At 45.6% G+C, this 26,275-nt stretch overlaps 1 protein-coding gene across 1 annotated transcript in view; it reads right to left on the reverse strand.

Annotated features, from left to right (window-relative positions):
- The window catches only part of st6galnac3 (ST6 (alpha-N-acetyl-neuraminyl-2,3-beta-galactosyl-1,3)-N-acetylgalactosaminide alpha-2,6-sialyltransferase 3), a 197,768-nt gene extending 172,192 nt beyond the window's left edge, over positions 1 to 25,576 (reverse strand). Inside the window, exon 1 of the mRNA XM_052010705.1 lies at positions 25,381 to 25,576. Within this exon, the coding sequence (XP_051866665.1) occupies positions 25,381 to 25,398 (18 nt within the window). The 5' untranslated portion in view covers positions 25,399 to 25,576. The remainder of the gene's footprint in view (positions 1 to 25,380) is intronic.
- Between the last annotated feature and the right edge of the window lie 699 nt (positions 25,577 to 26,275).

A 26,275-nucleotide genomic window follows, 5' to 3' on the forward strand; every position in this document is an offset into this window, starting at 1 on the left:
CACAACTTTCTAACCCATACATCTTTGGAATGTGGGAAGAAACCAGAGCACCTGGAGGAAACCCACGCAGACACGCGGGGAGAATGTACAAACTCCTTACAGGCAGTGGCTGGAATTGAACTCGGGTCACTGATGCTGTAATAGCATTACACTAACCACTACACTACCATGCCTGGTAAACCCTTTCTGCACCCTCTCCAAAGCCTCAACATCTTTTCTGTAATGGGGCAACCAGAATTGAATGCAATACTCCAGATGCAGCCTAACTAGAGTTTTAGAAAGTTGCAGCAGAACTTCCTGACTCTTGAACTCAATGCATTGGCTAATAAAGGCAAGCATGCCATACACCTTCCTTACCACCCTATCAACCTGTGTAGCTATTTTCAGGGAGATATGAACTTGGATCCCAAGATCCCTCTGCTCATCAACACTGTGAAGGGTCTTGCCGTTAACAGTGTATTGCCTCTTTAGATTTGATCTCCCATGGTGCAACACTTCACATTTGACCGGGTTAAAATTCATCTGCCGTTTCTCCGCCCATATCTACAACTGATCTATATCCTGCCATATCCTTTGGCAGTCTTCTACGCTATCCACAACACCACCAATCTTTGTATCGTTAGCAAGTTTACTAACCCACCCATCTATGTTTTCATCCAGGTCATTTATATATATCACAAGCAGCAGAGGTGCCAGTACGGATCCCTGCGGAACACCACTAGTTACAAACCTCCAGCCAGAATAAGTCCCATTGACTACACCCCTCTATCTTCTATAGGCAAGCCAATTCTGAATCCAAATGGCCAATTCATCGTGGATCCCATGCATCTTAATCTTCTGGATGAGCCTCCCATGACGGACCTTGTCAAACGCCTTACTAAATCCATGTAGACAACATCCGCAGCTCCACCTTCATCAATCACCCTCGTCACCTCCTCAAAAAACTCAGTCAAGTTAGTGAGACACAACTTGCCCTTCACAAAGCCATGCTGACTGTCCCTAATTAGGCCATGGTTTTTCAAATGTTCATAAATCCCATCCCTAAGAATCCTCTCCAGTAACTTCCCTACCATTGATATGAAACTCACCAGTCTGTAGTTTCCAGGATTATCCCTGTTTCCCTTCTTGAATGGGTGGAGAAATGGCAGATGGAGTTTAATCTAGACAAGTGTAAGGTTTTGCACTTTGGGAGATCAAATATAAAGGGAAAGTACACAGTAAATGGCAGGACCCTTAAGAGCACTGATGTACAGAGGGATCCTGGGGTCCAAGTACATAACTCCCTGAAAGTGGTAACACAAGTAGATAGGGTGGTAAAGAAGGGGTATGGCATGCTGGCCTTCATCAGTCAGAGCATTGAGTATAAGGGTCAGGAAGTCATGTTGCAGCTGTACAAAACTCCAGTTTTGCTGCATTTGGAATATGGTGAGCAGTTCTGGTCTTCCCATTACAGAATCAGATTTATTATCACTGACATATGACATGAAATTTGTTGTTCTGTAACAGCAGTACAGTGCAAAGACATAAAATTACTATAAATTACAAAGATAAATGAATATGGCAAGAAAAGGAATAACGAGGTAGTGTTCATGGGTTCATGGATTGTTCAGAAATCCCCCATCAGAAAGGATATGGAGGCTTTGGAGAGGGTGCATAAGAGGTTCACCAGGATGCTGCCTGGATTAGAGAGTACTAGCTATAAAGAGAGATTGGACAACTTTGGATTGCTTTCTCTGGAGCATCAGAGGCTGAGGGGAGACCTGATAGACACTTGTAAAATGATGAGAGGCACAGATAGGGTAGATAGTCAGATTCTTTGTCCCAAGGTAGAAATGTCAAGTACTTGAGGACATAGCTTTAAAGTGAGAGGGGGAAAGTTTAAAAGAGATGTATGGGGTAAGTTTTTTTTTCTTATACAGAGAGTGGTGGGTACCTGGAATGTGCAAGGGGTGGTGGTTAAGAGGCATTTAGACAGGCACACGAACATGCAGAGAAGGGAGAGATATGGATCATGTGCAGACAGATAGGTTCAGTTTAGTCTGGCATCATGGTCGGCACAGACATCTTGGGCTGAAGGGCCTGTTCCTGTGCTATGTTCTATGTTCTGCGGTGAACCTGGAACTCATTAGTAAGGAAGTGTGAAGACATCATGAAGTAAAACACAGTGGGATTAGGTAAAGTCAGCAGGGTTTTATGAAAGGGAAATTATTGGTATTGGAATTGGTTTATTATTGTCACTTGTACTGAGGTACAGTGAAAAACTTGTTTTGCATACCGATCGTACAGGTCAATTCATTACAAATGTTTGACAAATTTATTAGGGTGTTACAGGTCAGGTTGCTATTTGGTGAATGTCCCTTTAAGGCACCTGGACAGTAGAGTAGTAGTAGTAGTAGTATGTGTGTGTGTGTGTGTGTGTGTGTGTGTGTGTGTGTGTGTGTGCGTGCGTGCGTGCGTGCGTGCGTGTGTGTGTGTGTGTGTGTGTGGTGTCATCATTACAACATGCTGACGGTTTTGCTCAGTCAGTTGAAGTGAGTCGGAAAGAGAGAGAGGGAGAGAGACACTGACTGCTGGTCTCCATAGCAATGGATGAAGAACAATAGCTGTGTCTGTCACTACAATCCATTTATGGATTTTTGGAGCAAAGAAGTGGAGTCCACTTTGTTGTTAACCTGTAGTGGAAACAGGTATTTCCGTGGTGCCCATGTATCGAATGCCTTTGGGGTGGCAGATACTTTGGAACAAAGCCGTGGAGATCATCGGAGATTGAGGTGTCGTATGGGTTCCATCGTGGAACATGTGGACTTCGTAATTTCTCTCTGCATTCTCTCTACAGTCAATGGTGGTTTTGCAAAAGCCTTTGCTCACATTTCACCTGATGACTTGCTGAACTGAACTTTGAGAACTATTCCTAGACTTGGGGTTTGGGAATTTGCCACACACACACACTTTGAGTTTAGTTTTGGGGATTATATTTGATATCTAATGTTTTCACTTTTCTTATTATTACAAGTAGTTATTAATAAAATAGTTTTTAACACTTGTACATGACTCGGTGTGTTTCTATTATTGCTGGTACGTAACAAGGGGCTTTAGGGGAGGTGAATTGCAGGGTAGGGTAGGGGTGCCAGTAGATGTATCACATCTAGATTTTAAAAAGTCATTTGATAAAGTGTCACGTAAAAGGCTGTAACATAGCTGAGGGCTCTGGAGTTTGGGAGTCAATATTAATATGGATATAGGATTCATTAATTGAGAATGTAGAGTAGGCATAAACAAATTATGTTCAGTGCTGTCGCCTCAAACATTTAGAATGACTAAGATGATGGAACAGATTGTAGTTTAACAAAGTTTGTTGGCGATGTAGAGCGAGGTAAACTGTAAGGTGGACACAAAGTGGTTGTGAAGGCACTTGAGGAGTGGGAAAGAATATGCTAGGTGGGTAAATGTGAGGTTGTTCACTTTGGTAGGAAGCAGGTTGTTTTTAAATGAAGAGAATTAAATGTTGGTTTGCAGAGAGGTTTGGCTGCCCTCATACAAGGCTTACAGAAATGGTTGATAATTAGAAAGGCAAAGGACATGTTTGCCTTTATTGCAAGGTGGATGTAGCGCAAGAATAAGGAAGTCTTATTAAAACTATAACAACTCTGAGATCACACTTGGAGCAGTGTACAGATTTTCATAGTTTTCATATTTTCTTACGATGTAGGCCATTCATCCCCTCAAGTCTATGCCATCTCTCAGAGCATTCTCATCAATTCCACTCCCCATTTATTTTTCTGTAACCTATTCTCTCACCCATGCACATTAGCAATCTGCCACCCCCTCACCAGCCCCCAATATGCTTGCCACCTACCTACCTAGGGGCAAACACAGGCACCAATGAACCTAATCTGCTTTGGATGCAGTACAATGGTTTACCCAAATGATTCTTGGAATGGGGGGGCTATCGATGAGGAAAGGTTGCACAGATTGGATCTATATTCTCTATTTTAGTTTGGAGGAATGTGATGTTCTGACTCAGGCATAAGATTCCAAAGAGGTGGATGCCGAGAAGTTGCCTCCCTTGGTTGGATCGTCTTCAACTTGTGGGTGTGGTGTCAGAATAAAAGGTCAGACATTCCTCCTGTGTTTGAGAGGAATTTTTTCAGTCCGGCGACTTGAATCTTCGAAATTCTCTACTTCAGAAAGGTGAGAATAAATTCCAAACTGGGACTGATAGATTTTTGGAATCTGAAGGAATAAAGAAACATGTGGATCTGGCCGGAAAGTATAATCGAGGCTGAGCAGGCTCAAGGGGCCATCTGGCCTACTCCCAGGTCCTTTTGTCCTTATATTACCATGAAGCAGGATTTGTTCCCTGAAGAACATAGGCACATTGGCTCAGTAGTTGGTGCTACTGCACAGCTCCAGCCACTTGGGTTCAAACTCTCTGCATGGACACTGGATGTTCTTCTTGCGACCATGTGGGATTTCCTCCACCAACCACCCCCCCCCCCCCCCCCCCACCCCATGCTCTGGTTTCCTACCACATCCTAAGGCACACGGGTAAATTATTTGGCTCTGAATTACACCCAGTGTAGATGGGTAACAGGAGAATTGTGTGGGAGAGGTGAGGGATGAATTGATGCACATATGAGAGAGAAAAGGTTACAGGTAATAAATTGCTAATTCAGACCGATGGGAACACTCTGAGAGGCAGCATAGACTCAGTGGCCTCCTTCCATATATTAAGAAATATGAAAATAAGTTGGGCTAAGAGGTCGGCAAGCTCATGGTGAGCTGAAGGGCCCGACTCTATGTTTCATGGTCACTGCTACTGTCACAGCAAAATTAACCTAAGAGGTGGCGGGGACACATTCACTCCAGCAGCCTCCTTCCATGGAATAAGTTCTATACGGAAGTGCAGTAGTTCAAGTGCAGCTGCAGAGGAGGGATGTCCTACTTTCCTCACTGTCCTGCATGTTGTGCCATGTGTTTAGTAGTTCTAATCTATCTTTCATGTCTAGGGGTCAGTGCAAATCCGATGGACATTCATTAGTTCTGAAGAGGATATTTACTAAATTCCACAGGATATTACCCTGTCCTCATAAACGTTCCACCACCCCACCCTGAACGTGCTGTCATTAACCTCTTTCAGCTGAATCATTGGGGGAAGTGAACTCATACATTTGAGGTGGCAAAGGATCTTTTGTCAGATTCACAGGGTCATAGAGTAATACAGCACGGAAACAGGCCCTTTGGCCCAACTCGTCCAGGCCAACCAAGGTGCCCATCTAAGCTAGTCCTATTTGCCTATGTTTGGCCCATATCCTTTTAAACCTCTCCTATCCATTCTCAAATGCAGGCAAGGAAAAAGTCAAGGGATGGGAAACTGGTGTGTAATTGAGGGTGGGAATAGGTGGGATTGGCAAAGAACTAAGGAGTGATTCTGGAATAAAATCGGACAGGGAGTGGGGAATGAGATGGGATAGGGAAGGAGGTAAAGGGCGCAGTAGATTGTGCCATGGTTTAACCAAGGAGGCAATCTGGGAATGTTTTCTCGCTGATATAACGTTGTTTGGGGAACAATGCTTCAGTCTGGTACCCCAGTGGCCATTTGTTGATGTTCTGCTTTGATGCTGAGCTATTTTCACATCAGCAGAGAACACCGATGATTATGTTTGCCTATCATTGCTCTTGAAATCCCAGTGTATTTTTAACGACAAGGAATGATGGCCTCATCTATAAGAAGAAGCAACAGAACATTTACTTCAGCAACTATTTCCAGGACAGTGTGATGTATCTTGTGAACAGTTGAAGGTGCAGCTTCAATTCATTTTCCTGGCATGTTATATGTGAAGTATAAGTAGAACATAGAACAGTACAGCACATGAACAGGCTCTTCGGCCCACAATGTTGTGGCGAACTTGTAATCTAATAATTAAATGCCTAACTAAACAACAGAAGGTTCACGTCCCTCATTGTCTGCAATATTCATGTGCCTATCTAAGAGCCTTTTAAACGCCTCTATCGTATCTGCCTCCACCACCACCCCTGGCAGTGCATTCCAGGCATCCACCACTCTCTGTGTAAAAAACTTGCCCCGCGCATCTCCTTTGAAGTTACCCCCCCTCTCACCTTAAATGCATGCCCTCTAGTATCAGACATGTTGACCCTGGAAAAAAGATACCGGCTGTCTACTCTAACTATGCCTCTCATAGTCTTATAAACCTCTATCAGGTCTCCCCTCAGCTTCCACCGCTCCAGAGAAAACAACTCTAGCTTGTCCAACCTCTCCTTATAGCACATGCCCTCTAATCCAGGAAATATCCTGATAAACTCCTTCTGCACCCTCTCCAAGGCCTCCACATCCTTCCATTAATAGGGCGACCAGAATTGAATGCAATATGCCAGATGCGGCCTAACCAGAGTTTTGTAAAGCTGCAACGTAACTTCCTGACTCTTGAATGTAATGCCTCAACTAATAAAGGCAAGTATGCCCTATACCTTCTTTACCATCCTATGAACTTGTGTAGCCACTTTTAGGGAGCTATGGATTTTGACCCCAAGGTCCCTCTGTACTGTTAAGGGTCCTTCCATTAACTGTGCACTGTAGAGACTACTGCCTCTTTCCCCATCCATGTCCCTTTGGATGGAAGCCTTGTAGGAAAGATAGAAAGTCAGGGCAAATGGGCCTTCATTTGTAGCACTCTCACTGGAACAAACACGAATTCCAACCTCACCTGCCACTGCAGCGCTGGGAAGGGCTGCACTGTGAGAGGTGACACCTTTAAGGTAAGATATTAAGTGAACACTTGCCTGCCTCTCAGATGGCTACAAAGAGTTCCTTAACATTAAGAGGAGCAAGGTAATTCTACTAATATCCTGGCCATATTTATCACACAATTCAACATCACAGACTAACCAAGTATTTAGTTCATTAGTTAAGATAAGACAAGATATTTATTTATTAGTCACATGTACATCGAAACACACAGTGAAATACATCTTTTTGCGTTACTGAGAATGTGCTGGGGGCAGCCCACAAGTGTCGTCACTCTTCCGGCGCCAACATAGCATGCCCACAGCTCCTAACCTTTGGAATGTGGGAGGAAACCAAAGCACCCGGAGGAAACCCACACAGACACATGGGGAGAACATACAAACTCCTTACAGACATCGGCGGGAATTGAACTTGGGTCACTGGTGCTGTAATAGCGTTACACTAACCGCTACACTACCATTATTTGTGTGATCTCACTGTACATGAAACCGTTGCACTCCTTCAAACATGTGGAAATTGCTTTTAAAATGCTTTGGGATGTCTCGAGGCTGTGAATGGTGCTACAGGAACACAGCTTCATTCTTTCATTGAGACATCACTCTCTTTTAGCTAAAGTACAGGGAATTGGGCATCAGCTGATTTGCCAAGGTAGATTTTCCGCATTGTATTTTCCGCATCCGTGGTGATCAGCAGTAGATGGCATCATTTACTTGTTGCGAGGAGAGGGATATTGATAGTTGGATACGTTTTAAGTCTGCCTTTTATTTTGATCTGTATGGATCAGTTTTAATCCATGTCTTTTATCTATCTGATTTCCCAAATTTGAATTCAAATCAAGGGAATTAAGGCAAGTGAATCCTTAGAAGTAGTGAATCTATCAACCTTGCTTGCTTAGAAGTAGTGAGTTCATCAACCTTGCTTGCTGTACAATGACTGGCATTGAGACCATCAAGGACCACCAGTAATCTGAACCATCTCCCGCTTTTTGCAAATAGATCCTGGCCTCGGGGTTCCCTTACACCTATAATATTCAAAATGAGAAAAATGATTTCACGTGCGACACAGGATCTGCAGGTAAATGCCCCTTTATCTTTAAAGTACCAAAATAAATAGGGTTTACATGCATCTGAATTTTAAACCATTTCAAGAGTGAATGGCTGCCTTTTAGTAGAGGAAGTACATTTCAGAAGCTACAGGGACCTTGCCCTTTGAGGACTCTATTGATCCCTTTTCACCTTTCCATTGTAATTGTGTAGTTGGGTTTCCCTGATGACTGGGCTTCCACAGCTCAGGTACTTCCTTCGACCTTCTGTGGCCATTATAGTAGTTCTTCCCCCTCGTACTGGAGCCTTTATTCGTGTCTCTGAGATATCTTCCTTCTTCCTGACAACAAGATGCTGGAGGAACTCAGTAGGTCAGGCAGCATCCACGGAGAAAAGCAGATGTTCACCTTTTCAGGTCAGGACCCTTCTTCAGGAATGGAGAAAGGTCCTGAAGAAGGGTCCTGACCTGAAACATTGACCACCTGCTTTTCTCCACGGATGCTGCCTGACCTGCTGAGTTCCTCCAGCATCTGGTTGTTTTTTCATCTAGATTTCAGCATCTGCATTCCTTTGTTTCTCTTCCTTCTTCCTGAACTGTGGCTTCTTCCCTCATGGTCTATAGCCCTCAACTATGTCTCATCTACTTCCTGCACCTCTTACTCTCACCTCCTCCTCTTCTGGACAGAAAAAGAATAGAATCGTCCAGCTTCTGCATTCAACAGATCATCCTTTCCAACTTCTGAAAGCTTCAATGAGGTTCATCGTTTTCCCCTCCCCTCTCTGCATTCTGAAGGGACCATTCCATAGTTCGCTTGACTGTCCCCACCAATCACTCCCCGTCTCACAACACTTTCCCATGCAACTGGAGAGGATGCATCATCTGTTGTTTTACCTCTTCCTTTTCCACCATTTAGGGACCCAAACAGCCCTTCCGGTGAAGCAGTGATTCACTTGCACTTCTTCCAATCTGATGTAATGCATTTGGTTTTCATAATGTAATCTCTTATATGCTAGAGAAACCAAACAAGGACTGGGTGATCACCTAACGGAGCATCTGCATTCAGTCAACAGAAGGGACCCTGTTAATTCTCCATCTTACTCCCACTCTGACTTATCTGCCTGTGAACTCTCTCACTGTTATAACAAGGTCCAAGGGTAAAGTTCAGAAATAGCATCTCATTTTCCTTCTGCAGCCTTCCAAACTCAATACTAATTCTCCAACCTCAGATAGCTCACATTCACTGCATGTCACAGAACTGGCCCGTTCTACTGTAGGTCATCCATCTGTAATATTGGATCAGTTTTTCTCTCTCCATTAGCACAGCATGACTTACTGGACATTTCCTACAGTTTTTGTTCTCTGACTCCTTCATTAGCCTATCAATCTACGGCTTATCCCCGCGGCAACCCTGGGCTCACCCTATCAGAGATATTCCCTTTGAACTATCCATCCCTCCCCGCCCTTTCTGTAACTCAAAACTAATTTGTTTTCTCACTTTCTGAGTTTTGATGAAGGGTCTTCAACCTGAAATTTTGCCTCTATTTCTGTTTCCTCAGAAACTTCTTTATCTGCTGAGTGTTTCCGACATCATATCTATATTTATAGCTGATCTGATCTTGGCTTCGATTCCACTTTCCTGTTTAGTTTAACTCTTAACTCCTCCACAGGCCAAAGGTTTGCCCACTTCAGCTTTGAACATTATTTACAGCTCTCTGGGGTAAGGAATTCTGGAGAGTCACGACCATCTGAGAGTAGAAGTTCCTCGTCTCTGTTTTAAAAGGGTGACCCCTTGTTCTAAAACCATGCCCTTTAGCTCTAGGTTCCCCCATAAGGGTAAATGTTCTCTCAGCATTTACCTTGTCAGAATCTTATTTGTTGCAATAAGATCACCTCTCATTCTTCTAAATTCCAATGAGCAAAGGCCCAACCTGCTCAATCATTCCCCATAAGCCAATTCTTTCATCCCACGAATAAGGGAACCAAGATGCACATCTACCTCAATGTGTGGTATTACCAAGGCCCTACAGTCTTAGCAAGTCTGCCCTACTTGACAAGCAGGTCACAGGATGAAGCATTAGGCCAGATGGCCAAACACCTGGTCAAAGAGACAGGCTTTAAGTGGTGCCTTAAAGGAAGAAAGGGAGGCAGAGAGGTTTGGGGAGAAATTCTACTGCTTAGGGCCCAGGGAGTTGAAGACACGGCCATAAACGGTGAAGCAAATGGGTAGGGATCAGAACTGAAGGAGCTGACAGAGGTTTTTTTCAAAGAGTTGGAACAGATTACTGAAATAGAGAGGGGTGAGGACATGGAGAAATTTAAAATCAAGACACTGTCTCACCAGAAGCCAATAGATGTGGCAGAAAACCGAGAGGTAATGTTGTAGCTCTATAAGACTCTGGTTACACACACTTGGAATATTGTGTTCATTTCTGGTCACCACATTATAGGAAGGATGTGGAAGCTTTGAAGAGGATGCAGAGGAGATTTACAAGGATGCTGCCTGGATTGGAGAACATGTCTTATGAGAAGAGGTTGAGTGAGTTAGGGCTTTTCACTTTGGAGCAACGGAGGATGAGAGGCAACTTGATAGAGGTGTACAAGATTATGAGAGGCATAGACAGAGTGGACAGCCAGCATCTTTTTCCAGGGTGGCAATGGCCGATACTAGAGGTCACCCATTTAAGGTGCATGGAGAAAAGTTCAGGGGAGATATCAGAAGTAGGTTTTCTTTACACAGAGAGTGGTGGGTGCCTGGAATGCACTGCCAGGGGTGGTAATAGGGGCCAATACGGTAGAGTCACTTAAGAGACTCTTAGATAGGCACATGGATGTAAGAAAAATGGAGGGTTATGTGCTGTGTCAGATTGATTGTGGAGGAGATTTATATAGGTCTGCGCAACATCGTGGACCAAAGGGCCCGTACTGTGCTGTGCTGTTCTATGTTCTATAAAACAAGTATACTCCAAAAAAAGAGGGCAATTTGATTCAGAGTCTATTCCTTTGACAAACAATCCAGTTAGTCCCACTTTTGCTTCTTTAATTATTTATCCAATTCTCTTCTGAAAATTGCTACTGAATCTCTTTCCACCATCCAAAATCACTACGCAAAAGATGTATTTCACTGTGTGTTTCAATGTACATGTGACTAATAAAGATCTTATCTTATCTTATTAGGCAGAGTGTCAGAAGACCAACCACACATGACTAAAGATGACATCTTGTGAAAGAGCACTTGATTCAGATGCATATCACACACGTACAGTCAAACATCCTCACTGTGTTTAATGATTATGGGGGCTTGTCCATGCAGACACACCCTTTACACACATTCCTAACAATCCCTCATCCCTGGAACGATACTTGTAAAACTCTTTAGAATCTTCTCCAAAGCCTCATGTTCTTTCCACAAGCAATCTATCCACCCATCTCTCAAGACAGCATCTACAGGAGGCACTGCCTCACGAAGGCAGGATCTATCAGCAAGGATCCCCACCATCAAGGTCATGCCCTCTTCTCGCAGTTACCATTGGGCAGGAGGTACAGAAGCCTGAAGTCCCACACCACCTGGTTCAGGAATGGCTACTTTCCCACAACCATCATGTTCTTGAACTGACTTACATAACCCTAATCCAACATCAGCAACGGACCACCTCTTGCACTACCATGGACTTGTCTTCGATTGTGTCTTTGCTCTCTTTGCACTAAAGTCTTGCTTTTGCATAGTTTATTTTCACTATATGGTATAAATTCATGTATGATTTATATTCCATGTGTTGTCTGTACCTAAGTGCCTGTGATGCTGCTGCAAGCAAGTTTTTCATTGTACCTGTACCTCACCGTACTTGTGCACATGACAATAAAATCGACTTGACAAAGTACTGATCCAATTGCACAACCACATTTGCTGTAGTTAACCACACCTTCACAGCGAAGACTCTATGGGCTGAATGGTCTCCTTTTGTGCTATAACAATTCTCTGATTCTATACTCTGAAATACGGTAACGTACTGATTGAGTGAGGCCTGGTGTTTTCAGGTGCTGTCCATCAGCTTATAGAAATAATGCAGGGATGCACTTGAAAAAGCCATGAATGTGGCTCAGATCCTGGAGCTACTGGTTACACCTCCAGTTCACATTAATTGACAATCATTAAAAGGCAGTCTGTGATAACATATCCAAAAATAATGAGGCTTTAATCGTGAGAAATTGCCATCCACAGCAGCTGTGGGAAACGGGCACTGAGCTCAGTCCCAACAAACAATCTGCTGGAGGAACTCAGCAGGTCGAGCAGCATCTGTGGGAGGAAAGGAATTGTCGACGTTTTCGGTTGTTTCGTTTCAACCTGAAAAGTCAACAATTCTTTTCCCCCCCACAGATGCTGCTCAATCCACTGAGTTCCTCCAGCAGATTGTTTGTTGCTCCAGATTCCAGCATCTGCAGTCTCTTGCATCTCTACTGAGCTCAGTCCCATTGGATGGGGTGGAGAACAGCTTTACACAGTGAATGATAGCTGGAAGAGATCATCTAAATAGTGTGCAGTAACTTTTGGGATCCAATCACTGTCTCAAACCTATTGGCAAACAGCATAACCCAGAGGTGTAACTATAGTAACCCTGGGACCAGTCAACAGTTCAGCCCAAGTATTAGTGATTAAATACACACACTGCTCCACAAAATGGAGCAGACTGTGCTACTTTACTGTCCTGCAATCTACTATACATGCTCAGAACTACACAGTATTTAACAGGGAACTACTCACAGTAGATGCAATAAAATAACAGCATTATGGAGTGAACATCACCAACAGCCTCTCCTGGTCAAATCACGTAGAAGCCACGGCCAAGAAAGCTCACCAGCACCTCTACTTCCTCAGGAGGCTAAAGAAATTTGGTTGGTCCCCTTTGACTCTCACCAACTTTTACAGGTGCACCATAGAAAGCATCCTATCTGGATGTATCACGGCTTGGTACAGCAACTGCTCTGCCCAGGACCGCAAGAAACTGCAGAGAGTTGTGGACACAGCCCAGCGCATTACGGACACCAGCCTCCCCTCTTTGGACTCTGTCTTTACCTTTCATTGTCTTGGTGAAGCAGCCAGCATAATCAAAGACCCCACCCACCCGGGACATCCTCCTTTCTCTCCTCTTCCATCGGGTAGAAGATACAGGAACCTGAAGGCACGTACCACCAGACTTAAGGACAGCTTCTACCCCACAGTGATAAGACTATTGAACGGTTCCCTTATACAATGAGATGGACTATGACCTCATGATCTATCTTGTCATGACCTTTTGCCTTATTGCACTGCACTTTTTCTATAGCTGTGACACTTTACTCTGTACTGTTATTGCTTTCACCTGTACTACCTCTATGCACTCTGTACTAACTCAATGTAACTGCACTGTGTAATGAATTAACCTGTACGATCAGTTTGTAAGACAAGCTTTTCACTGTACCTCGGTACAAGTGACAATAATAATAAACCAAAACTAATACCAATACCAATACCAACTTGAACCTGACATTCATGGCAAGTGTTCCCTTCAACACCTTACCTGCCGAAGGAACAAACACTTGAAGAAATCCAGAAGAATTAGCAGTTTTATTTCAGAGGATGGTGAATACATTCACAGCTGTAAGTGTAATTGGAATTATTTACTGGGAACAAAATTAATCTCTATGTAATGAAATCTAAATGCACATTAACATTGGAGGTTAGACTGCAGAGTTAGTGAAATAAGAAGAGGACGGATAAATGAGTTGATTGTGTGGGATGGCAAACTCCCATCCAGAGTGTGTGTGATGAACATGTCTGTGTGCTGTAACTCAGTAACAGAGGAGTGGACAGAAGTCAATCAACACATGGCTCACTTCAACTGTATCAGGAAAAACCTCTCTAATAGAATCATGAAGCTTTGAAGTTCTCACATCTCCTTAGGGCACAGAAGGAGTCTATTCAGCCCATCAAGTGAGTCTATGCTGGCTCTCAGAGCAATCCCATCAATCCCATTTCCCCACTTACACATCTACTTCCCTTCAACCATTTGACTCTTGAACCAACCTGCACAACCCTAATCACTACCTCAGTAGAGCAACATTATGACCACTTTGTACTACAATGGACTTCTTTTCTGTTCTAATTGTGTTCTTTCTTGTAAAAATATATAATTTATGTTTATGTTTTTCTTGTGAATGTTGTGTGTATGATGCTATGTGCCTGTGATGCTGCTGCAAGTAAGTTTTTCATTGCACCTGTGCACACATGTACTTGTGCATATGACAATAAACTTAGCTTTGACCTTATCCATGATCTCTCACATGCCCACTAACTCCACCCTGATCCTCGGATCACCCACCCACTCAAGGGGTAATTTACAGTGGCCAATTAACCTACCAACCAATAAGCCTTTGGGATATGGGAGGAAATCCTGAATGAAGTTTATAGAATTATAAGAGACATCGATAGAGTAGACAGACTCTTCTTCCCCAGGGTAGAAACATCATATACTAAGGACATGCGTTGAAGGTGAGAGGGGGAATGTTTAAGGGAGATTTATAAGGCAAGTTTTTTTTACACACAGAGAGTGGTTGGTGCTTGGAACATGCTGCCAGGGGAGGTGGTGGAGGCAGACACAATGGCAAGGTTTAGTAGGCACTTAGACAGGCACATGAGCAGGTGGGGAATGGAGGGCAGGCAGATGGGATTAGTTTAGGCTGGCATAATGGTCAGGCCAGACACTGTGGGGTGAAGGGCCCCTTCATGTGCTGTATTATGTTCCATGTTCTAATTGAAATCAGGTTGATTATAGGACAGGAACGAAAAGACACTTCTTCACCCAGAGTATTGTCATCTTTGGAATCCTCTGCCCATGAAGATTCATCCAGTGAGCATGTCCACAGCAGAGATTGACCGATTTTTAGACATTAAGGGGATCAAGAGCTAGGGCTTTACTCTTTGGAGAGAAGGAGAATGAGAGGAGATATGATAGAGGTATACAAAATATTAAGAGGAATAGATAGAGTAGACAGCCAGCGCCTCTTTCCCAGGGCACCAATGCTCAATACAAGAGGGCATGGCTTTAAGTAATGGGTCGGAAGTTCAAGGGAGATATCAGACCAAGGTTTTTTACCCAGAGAATGGTTGGGGCATGGAATGTGCTGCCTGGGGTGGTGGTGGAGGCAGGTACGTTGGTCAAATTCAAGAGATTACTAGATAGGCATATGGAGGAATTTAAAATAGAGGGATATGTGGGAGGAAGGGGTTAAATAGTCTTAGGCAAAGTTTAAAGGTCGGCACAACATTGTGGGCCGAAGGGCCTGTATTGTGCTGTACTGTTCTATGATTCTATGACATGGGGTTAGTGCAGGTAAGTGGAGCAGAATAAAAGATCAGCCACGTCCTTACTGTAAGGTGAGGCAGACCAATGTGCCAATGGTTACCTTCTGCTTCTATTTCTTATACAAGGAGGCAAGTGATGGGCGGAAAAGAAGTGTAACTGGGATCAGCAGACCCATCATCTGGAGTAGTTGAACTGATTGTTGAGCTTGGAAGGCTGCAGTGTGCCTGGAGAGAAGATGAGGTGACGTTCCTCCAGCTTATGATGAGCCCCAGTGGAACTGTGTAGGAGATCGAGGAAGAGAGTTCAGACTGAGAGTGAGATGGTGACTTAAAGTGACAGGCCACTGGACACGCAGGACTGTGCCTGCAGATTGAACAGGGGACTTCTACAAAGCAGTCACGTGATCTGCATTTGGTCACCTGATTGTAGAGAAAATCACAGCATGAGGTGTGAATTAAAGTGAAAGATGTTCATCGCTGCTTCACTCTGACAGTAAAAATCAATTTACTGCTGTCATGTAAATTTCAGACTTCCCAGTAACTGCTACCATTTGGGTTCAGTGAACTCTGTATCTCATCCACCCACTGAGACCAAGCTTTAATCTTAAAATCATATCCCCTCATTGTATCTACCCTATCAAATCCTTTGTTCATTTTACGCACTGATTGACTGTCTCTCATAATCTCTTCCTGCAGAATCCACACCCTCCCTTTGCAAGATGTAGCCTTGAAAATCGCAAGTCTCTCATCAGCTGAGCTGATGGAAAATGAGCTTCTGATCCATTGCACAGTAATCCCAGCATTTTTACTTAAGCGGATCACAACTGCATTTGTTTTTAAACACTAACATCACAGACCTTTTAATCTCCGCTTTGGGGAGTTGCTGCATTTATGGAGAGAAATAACATAATCCAGGAAGAATTTGTGTGTTCATTTTTTGCCATGGATCTGAGAGAGTTCGCAACATTGGTTTATCGTCCAGCTACAGAGTGCAGTCTTACCTACCTTGAGGGCCTACCATAATCAAGCTTAAAGTCAAGGTTTAAAAAAGCACCAACATGCCAATTACTGAACGATTAATTACCACCCCTCAAGAACTGGGTCTTTGGATCCAACGGCGCATTGCTATTAGGCATTTGATACTGCAACAAGATCAATTGAAATAGAAGATCAGCTTGAAAGGTATTTCACTCAGATATTAACACGCTGCATACTTTTGAGGTTTTATCCCCATTTAAGGTTATCCTACATTCCTCAGAGTAAATCACTGTTCCATACAGAACCTATCACAACCAAGACAATGCAGGTGTTCAAATTATACTCAGCCATTCTGGGTCAGTTTAAATCACATGTTCAAGACCTCATTGGATCCTGATGCACATTTCTCCAGGTTGGCAGTCCTTCCCAGAGCACCTTTGACACTGTTTTGCATTAAGCAAAAGGCATTTCAATAACATAAATTCTTGATGCTTCCTCTGTGTCAATGATCAATAGCTTGACTTAAACCATCAATGAACTATATATAAGGGAGCATTTAGCCCTCTGTGTCTGTCCAGCTCTTTGCATGAGCTATCCAATTAAGAAAGTGAAAAAGGCTTGCATTTATATAGTGCCATTCACAACCTCAGGACAGTCCTGAAAGCTTAACAGCAATTAAGTACTTTACTGGTGTATAAGCTATTCTGAAGAGAAAGAGACAGCCAAATGTCACACAGCAAGCTCTTGCAAACAGCACGGTGAAATCAGCCAGGTAATCTGTTTATAGGTGTTGCTGGAGGGATCAATGTTGGCCAAGCTACTAAGGAGAACTCCCACACTTTGCTTCAAAATAGCACCTGTGGTTCCTCCACAACTATCTGAGGGAAAACCCTTGTTTCTTACTTGCCATGTAATCTTATTCCCTGTATTAATGAAAAAATTGCATGTAAACCAATTAGCTTTGTGTTGTGTTAATTTGGCACACCCCTACTTCAGCTCTTCAGCTTGGTTCCCCCATGGCCCAGTGCAGTGACATACCTTCACCCACCATCCCAACACTGCCCAAGATGCTCAAAGTGTTTAAAACCTGTGTTTACTGCAGATTGGCAATGACTCTGTGAGGAACCATCCAGTCTCAAAGTAAGAACTCTGGGTGGCTCGGTTCCTCTCTGGACACCTGAACTCAAATGCCTGAGCCTCTGTGAGGTGCTGAGAGGGTGCTGCACTGCTGGAAGTACTGACTATTTTAATATTTCCAAAAGATACTTTGTTTATAAAAATTCTAAAATATGTAAATATAGAATGCTGAATTCATCACTTTCATAACAAGTAATATTGTTCCATTACTTAACTCGGAGCTAATTAGTGTAGATGGACAAAATTCAGACACACAAGAGATTGCAGATGCTGGAATCTGCAGCAACAAACAATCTGCCGGAGGAACTCAGCGGGTCGAGCAGCATCTGTGGGGGTGGGGGGGGGGGGGTTGGTGGTGCGGAAGGATTTGTTGACATTTCAGGTCGAAACCCTGCATCAGGACTGAAAGTGGAGAGGGAAGGTAACCGGTCTAATGAGGAGAGGGAAAGGGGTGAGACAGGAGCCAGTAGGTGATTGGTGGGCCAATGAGGGCTGCCCGTCATCCTTCACTCCTCCTTGGTCCACCAATCACCTAATGGCCCCTGTCTCACCCCACCCCCTCTTTATACTGGTTATCTCCCCTCTATCAGTCCAGATAAAGGGTCTCAAGCTGAAATGTCGACAGATGCTACCTGACCCGCTGAGTTCCTCCAGCTTCTTGTTTGTTGTTCCAGATTCCAGCATTTGCAGTCTCTTGGATCAGTTTCCATGCTGTATGACTCTGTCAGTTATCTTCCATTTGCAAACTTAAAGTAAAACGTTTGTGGGGTTTTAACACAAATTTTAACTCACTTGTGTGCAATAGCAGGTGGGCCCTAAACTGTCACCTCTCCTCACGGAGTTTCTAGAGTTTTTTTACAGCAACAATAACGTTGTTTACAATATTCACACCAATGTCAAATTGAGACCCTGTCTGCTCCCTCTGTCAGGAGAGTGGAGCCATTAGATCCCAGTCACCACATGTTAGGATGGTTTGTGTTAGCCGGTGAGCTTGCAACTTTACAAATACTGCAGGTAACAATCCAGAACACAAAGCTTGTTTTACAATAAATCACCAGCTGACAACTTAAACCTATTTAAACAGTCCACTTATACGAAATGTTCTTTCGCGAGCACAGATTACAAACGAGCAGAATGTGGCTAGAAACAAACTCGATGTTCACCCATTGCCCTTCCCTGAGTCTCACCTGGGAACCTGCTGTGTGAAGCAGCCTAAATGTCACTCTATTAGCAGCCGGTGCAGACACTGGCTTACACCATTGCTGTCAGTCCAGTCCAGGTCAACAAGGAACATAGGCAAAACATCTATTAGCTCAACAACATTAAGCATAATCCCCTGCTCCTACTTTATCTGGGACAATCTGCAACCACTTAAATTTAATCCAGATGTCCTGTTGCTTTCTGTTCCACTCCTGCCTTGGACCTTCACCTCTTTGGTTGGTTAACCCCTCCTGCTTTCCCACATCACTGACCTTTCCCTCTTGTTCTTTTGCTGGCCCCCTGTGCCTCTGCGTTTGGTTAAAATCTCAAACATCTGCTAGTTCTAATGCAAGGTAATTTATCCAAGACATCGGCTCTGCAGCGGCTGGCTGATTGGCTGAGTGTCCTCCAGCGTTTTAGGATTTTATTTTACAATTTCAACATCTGCAATATTTTACTTTTGGGAACACGGCTGTCTCTCAAGCCTGTTTCAACATCCAGCACAATTGTGGCTGATTTGTCATCCCCTGTCCCCTAACGCCTTAAAATCTATCAGTGTCAGGTTTTAAATTACCATTTGCAGAAGAGAGATTCAAACCTCTATTATCTTTGTATGTCTCCATCAGTCCTGATGCCTGCATCCGACTGAAGGGACAGATGCTGAGGGAAGCAAACCCACTACCACATTCCCTGCTCACAGCTTCACTGGTAGTGGACAGTTGAAACAGACCCCTTCCACAGCTGAAACTAACCCCCTCACTCCTAAGAGACATCCCATGAGGTAGGGCAGGCTCAGAGGGCCAGCTGGTCTCAGGCAGACTACTCAGGCTCCAGGTCGGAAGACCCTGATGGCTTTTATCAGCAGGCTGCTGCCCCACTTGCTCCCCGCGCGCCCTCGGACTCCTCCAGTTCCTATCTACCTTTGTTCCGCACTACCTCATCACCCTCAGCATTGGTACAAAGTGTCAACAGCGGAGGGACCGGAACAGATCCCTGAGATTCCCCACGAAAATAACCCATCTGAAGACGGCCAATTTATGCCCGCACACTGTTTGTTGCACTTCAACCCTGGTGGGAGAGGAAAATCTCCTCCTCCAGCCAACCCAAAGAATGACCTTTGGTACTTGTTCCCAAGCCTTGAACAATGGACTAGTGCTAAGGAATCCTGTGGGCGGGCAAGCCAAACTTTGTCTTAGAACACCGTGCCAGTCTGGATGGCTCCCTCGTGAATTGCCTGCCCTGTAAACAGCCAAGGCACTGATGGAAGAGAAAAACACGATGATGCTGGAGGAACTCAGCAGGCAAAGCAGCATCCATGGAGAAAAGCAGGCGGTCAACGTTTCGGGTCAGGACCCTTCTTCAGGACTGAAGATAGGAAAAGGGGAAGCCCAATATATAGGAGGGAAAGCAGAGCAGTGATAAGTGGACAAAAGAGGGGAGGTGGGGTGGGCACAGGGAGGTGATAGGTAGATGGAGGCAAGAGATAGGGATAGGCAGGTGTGAGGGAGGTGGGGAGAGCAGATCCACCAAGGGATGGGTCCAAGGTAAGGAGGAGAAAAGAGGGGTAGAAAAAAAGAGAGATAGGCTAGGAAAGGGAAAGAAAAGAAGAGGCATGGCTGGGGGTGGGTGTGGAGGGCGTGGGGGAGAGGAGAGGCTTGTTAATTTGAGGCAAGTCACTTCCAGTCGCATACACTCAACGGAACTGGCAGTCCACTTTCACACACCCATGACACACATCCTCAGCTTCATGTTTTAGATCACTGTGGACTGGTTTTTGTCTGTCAGATGATAGCGGTGAGCTTGCTCTGTTTTCAAAAAATGTGACAGTTGGGATATTGCTACTGAGGGGGAGGACCTGTCATCCTTGTCTGTCCCCAAACGTTTGATAAAGGTGGGAATGGTTGGACCTCTCATGTGTTCAGGCGCACCTCAAAGGATGCATGTTTGGCCCCACTGCTGTACTCTCTCTACACTGTGTGGCTAAGCACAGCTCCAACGCCATCTATAAATTAGCTGATGACACCACTGTTGTTGGCAGAATCTCAGATGGTGATGAGGAGGTGTACAGGAGGTGAGGTAGATCGGCTGGTTGAGTGGTGTCGCAACAACAACCTCGCACTCAACATCAGCAAGGACAATTGATTGTGGACTTCAGGAAGGGGAAGTCGGGAGAACACAACATCAGTCCTCATTGAGGGGTCAGCAGTGGAAAGAGAGCAAGCTTCAAGTTCCTGGGCATCAACGTCTCAGAAGATGTATCTTGGGCCCAACACATTGATGCAATCACAAAGAAGGCACGTCAGCAAGCTCTGCTTCCTTGGAGTTTGAGGAGATTTGCTATGTCACCACAGACTCTTATAAATTTCTATAGATGTACACTGGAGAGCATTCTTATTGGTTGCATTGCCCTGGTATGCGCAGGAACGCAAGAAGGTTATAGACCTCAGCCAACTCCATCATGGGTCAACCCTCCCCATCATTGAGGACATCTTAAAGAGGCAGTGCCTCAAGGAGGTGGCATCCATCACTAACAGGCCCTCACCATCCGGGACATGCCCCCTTCTCATTATTACCATCGGGGAGGAGGTACAGGAGCCCAAAGACCCACACTCAACGATTTAGGAACAGCTTCTTCCCCTCCACCATTAGATTTCTGAACAGTCCATGAACCCATGAACACTACCTCATTATTCCTTTTTTGTTGCACTATTTACTTATTTTTGTCATTTATAGATTTTTATGTCTTGCACTGTACAGCTGCTGCAAAACAACAGATTTCATGTCATATGTCAGTGATAACAAATCTGATTCTGATTAAAAGGTGAACTCTTGAATTCTTGATCTTCCAATCTACATTGTTGTGGCCCTTGCACCTTATTGTCTGCCTGCACAGCACTTCTCTGAAACTGCAACACGATATTCTGCATTCTGTTTTTCTTTTTACTACCTTGATGTAATTATGCATGGCATGATCTGTCTGGACGGCATGCAGACAAAATCTTTTCACTGTATCTCGGTACATGTGACAATAACAAACCAATTACCATTACCAGTGAGTTGCTGAAAGACTTCATACGGTTGCTAAAGATCAGCAAATTGGCAGGGCAATGATCTACAGGGCCAGACCAGGTAAAACAGGAGTCCACGGATGTCCCTTCTGGAGTCACGGGTATACTGACTGAGTGAGGACAGGAGACTTCCTTCTCTGAAGTACATTTGTGAACCAGTTGGGTGTTTAAGGCAACTCATGGCCATTCGTCTTTGCCTCAGCTTTTTAAAAACATTTAGCCCTGGATATTTCAAACCTATTTTAATTCTCAAAGGTTAACTGCTGGAGAAATCATCAGACTTATGATAAATAGCAGATGCACTAAAAACGCATAATGCTTGGTTCATTTGGGAAATCACAGTGAAACCAGTCCACATTGAAGCAACTCCCCTCCCTACCTTTTAATATGAATGGGAAGCAGAACACGGGTGCTGGGGAGAAGTGCAAGTCAAACACAGCCCCTGGTGACCACTTGAATATAAATATTTTATTTAAGTATTCACTTAAAGTTGGGTTAATTATTTTAAGCAGGCAAATTCTCCCCTTTTGTAAGATTAATTGAGCAGGTTTACAGAGCCTCAGGAGATGAAGGTGAGGACTATAGAGAGGACAGCTTCTCCGTCAACGCCTGTGGGCCAGGAGGGACAGTAGTGCCTTTTCCTAGACCCCCAAAGCAAAACAGTAATCTTCCAAAGCAATTCACAGCAATATAAAACCCTCCCTGCACTCCACACTCTCCCTTTGCACTTCCTGAATGGACTCCCTGCTATACCTACTGCCCATCTTACCCAATTTTTAGAGAGTCACAGCACCATGCAGCACATCAACAGACACGTTCCAGCCCATCATATCCATGTCGGCCTTTGTTACCCCTTTGCTTTCCCCTCACCCGCCCTCATGACCTACCCCTCACCCACACCTTCCTCCCTCTGGTTCCCCACCTTCTTCCCTTTATTCCATGGTCCACCGTCCTCTCCTATCAGATTCCATCTTCTTCAGCCCTTTGTCACTTCCACCTATCACCTCTCAGCTTCCCACATCACTCCCACTTCCCCCCTTCCCAACCTACCTACCTACCTTCCTCTCACCTGGATTCACCTGTCACCCACCAGCTCGTGCTCCTTCCCCTCCCCCCACCCTTTTATTCTGGCTTCTGCCTTCTTCCTTTCCAGTTCTGATGAAGGGTCTCAGCCCGAAATGTCGACTGTTTATTTCCCTCCATAGATGCTGCCTGACCTGCTGAGTTCCTCCAGCACTTTTTGTGTGTTGCTCCAGATTCCAGCATCTGCAGTCTCTTGTGTCCTCGTCGATACTAATCCCCTTTACTAGCACTTAGTCCATAGCCTTCTATGCCTTAGTGATTCAATTGCTTATCTCGATAGTTCTTACTGTAAGAGCACTGGCCTCCACCAGCCATTCTGTTCTCTTTTACGATATCAGTCCCAATCACTCAATCTCTCAACCCTCTATGAAATAGCCCCCTCTAATCACAAGAACTTCAAGCTCCAGTGTCCCCACTGGTGATCCCACAACGCCCAATCTTCCCTGGCCACCACTCCCAACCCTTCCTCACTATTCTGTTGCTCTACTGCTAACAATCTCCTTCCCCAAGAACAGGCCAGCCCCCTCACTCCAGTAGACCTCCATCCAGAAGCTGATTCTAATAAAACGTCATCAGGTCCTGCCGTAAAATTCAACAGACATAGAATGCCAAACTACCTCCTCACCCTTCCACTCCCACCCAGGCTCTGGTTAATGGCAAGGCCATTAACAAGGTGAAAGTTATAAACACCAGTTGTATTGTGTACAGTTCTAGACACTACATTGCAGGAAGGATGTGGAGGCTTTGGAGAGGTTGACCAGGTTGCTACAGAGTATTAGCTACAAGGAAAGGCTGGACAAATTTGGATGAAAAACACCCTGATGCTGGAGGAACTCAGCAGGCCAGGCAGCATCCATGGAGAAAAGCAGGCTGTCAATGTTTCAGGTCAGGAACCCTTCTTCAGGACTGAAGATAGGAAAAGGGGAAGCCCAATATATAGGAGGGAAAAGCAGAGCAGTGATAGGTGGACAAAAGAGGGGAGGTGGGGTGGACACAAGGTGGTGATAGGTCAATGCAGCTAAGAGACAGTGATAGGCAGGTGTGGGAGAGGTGGGGAGAGCAGATCCAACAGGGGATGGGCCAAAGGTAGGGAGAGAAAGATGTGCCCACCCCGCATTAGAGTATTTTTCCAGCATCAGTGTTTTTCATCTGGATTCCAGCATCTGCAATCCTTTGTTTCTCTTGGAAGAACTTGGATTGTTTTCTCTGGAGCATCGGAAACTGAGGGAAAACCTGACAGAAGTTTATAAAACTATGAGAAGCATAGATAGGGTAGACAGTCAGGGTCTTTTTCCCAGAGTGGAAATGTCAAATACTAGAGGAATACACACAAAGTGCTGGAGGAACTCAGCAGGTCAGGCAGCATCTATGGAGGGAAATAACAGTCAACGTTTCAGGCCGAGACCCTTCATCAGGACTGGAAAGGAAGAGGGCAGAAGCCAGAATAAGAAGGTGGGGGGAGGGGGAGGAGCACACGCAGGCAGGGGATAGGTGAGTCCAGGTGAGAGGGGGAAGGTAGGTGGGTGGGGGATGGGGTGAAGATGTAAGAAGCTGAGAGGTGATAGGTAGAAGAGGCAAAGGGCTGAAAAAGAAGGAATCCAGTAGGAGAGGGCAGTGGACCATGGAATCAAGGATGGAGGAGGGGAGGAGAGGAGATGGGCAGGTCATCAAGGTGGGGGAAGTTAACCACGGAATAAGGGAAGACAAAGGAGTGGGGGGGGGGGAGAGAAAGAAGGGGTGGGGTTATTCAGAAGTTAGAGAAATTGATGTTGATGCCATCAGGTTGGAGACTCCCAAGGCAGAATATGAGGTGTTGTTTCCTCCAACCTAGTGCCTGGTCTCAACATGGCAGTAGAGGAGGCTGTGGATACACATGTCAGTATGGGAATGGGATGTGGAATTGAAGTGGGTGGTCACCGGGAGGTCCTGGCTGTTGTGGCAGATGGAGCGAAGGTGCTTGAGGGCTAGTGTTAAGGTGCGAGGAGGAAAGCTTAAAGGAGATGTGCGAGGCAAATTTTTTTTACACATTGAAATGTGGGTATCCGGAACACGCTGCCAGGGGAGGTGGTGAAAGCAGGTACGATAGCGACGTTTAAGAGGCATTTAGACAGACACGTGAACAGGCAGGGAATGGAGGGATATGAACCATGTGCAGGCAGAAGGGATGAGTCTAAATCGGCATCATGGTCGGTACAGACAGACACTGTGGGCCGAAGGACCTGTTCCTGTGCCGTACTGTTCGAGAACCATTACACAGCAGCTAAAGAAACAAACCATCTGGACTTAGGTACAAGAGACCCGAGTGGGGGAAAAAAAGTTAGAAAGCAGATGACAAAGCGGAAAAGTTAACAACTGCCAGATGTTGATATCAAAAAAACTCCAGCAAGCGTCACCACTACTGTATGATCTCGCTCCTTCTCCCCTTCCCCCTCTCACAGACATATACACCCACCCCATCCCCTCCACACACATACACCCTACCCCCATACAGAGCCCCCCCCCCCCCCCCCCACACACACACACACACACACACGTTTCTTTGAAGGAATTCAGCCCAGGCAGAGTAAGTCGAGGCCTCTTGTCCACCAACGCCCCCTCTTCCCGATCCCTCTCTTGCCGCTGGTCTGACAGCAGCGCCAAGACCGGGAGGCAAGAGACGGCCCCAGGGAGCGAAGCGGGGCAGCGGCGGGCGAGTTAAGGCGAGGGCACAGCTGGGGAACGACTCGCTCCTTGCCAAGTGTAAGCCGTGCACAGTGGTGGGTTACCTTGCCAACGCAGGACATTTCTTCCTCTCCCTTGCAGAGCTCCGAGAGGGAAGGTTCCTTTCTCTCCCTCTTTACGGCACGGCGGCAGTGAGATCTCGACCAAGCGGTCACTAGGGCTGTCTGAAGCTGGAGAGGCGAGGAACTTCAGGTCTGATAATCATGTGGCTTCTCTCCGCTCTCTCTCTTTCCGCTCTCTCTCTTTCTCTCCTCCACCCCCCCAACCACTGCTCTCTCAGATCCCTCCTCTCTCTCTCGCCCACCACGGCTCTCTCAGATCCCTCCCTCTCTCTCTCCCCCCACCACTGCTCCCTCAGATCCCTCCCTCTCTCTCTCCCCCCACCACTGCTCCCTCAGATCCCTCCCTCTCTCTCTCGCCCACCACTGCTCTCTCAGATCCCGCCCTCTCTCTCTCCCCCCACCACTGCTCCCCTCGGATCCCTCCCTCTCTCTTCTCACCCACCACTGCTCTCTCAGATCCCTCCCTCTCTCTCTCCCCCCCACCACTGCTCCCTCAGATCCCTCCCTCTCTCTCTCCCCCCACCACTGCTCTCTCAGATCCCTCCCTCTCTCCCCCCCCCACTGCTCCCTCAGATCCCTCCCTCTCTACAACCACTGCTCCCTCAGATCCCTCCTTCTCTGCCCCACCACTGCTCTCTCAGATCCCTCTCTCTCTCCCCCACCACTGCTCTCTCAGATCCCTCCCTCTCTCCCCCACCACTGCTCCCTCAGATCCCTCCCTCTCTCCCCCACCACTGCTCTCTCAGATCCCTCCCTCTCTCTCTCCCCCACCACTGCTCTCTCAGATCCCTCCTTCTCTCTCTACACCACTGCTCTCTCAGATCCCTCTCTCTCTCTCCACCACTGCTCTCTCAGATCCCTCCCTCTCTCTCTACCA

This window comes from Pristis pectinata, chromosome 3 (genome assembly GCF_009764475.1).
Source record: "Pristis pectinata isolate sPriPec2 chromosome 3, sPriPec2.1.pri, whole genome shotgun sequence".
Classification (NCBI taxonomy): Eukaryota; Metazoa; Chordata; class Chondrichthyes; order Rhinopristiformes; family Pristidae; genus Pristis; species Pristis pectinata.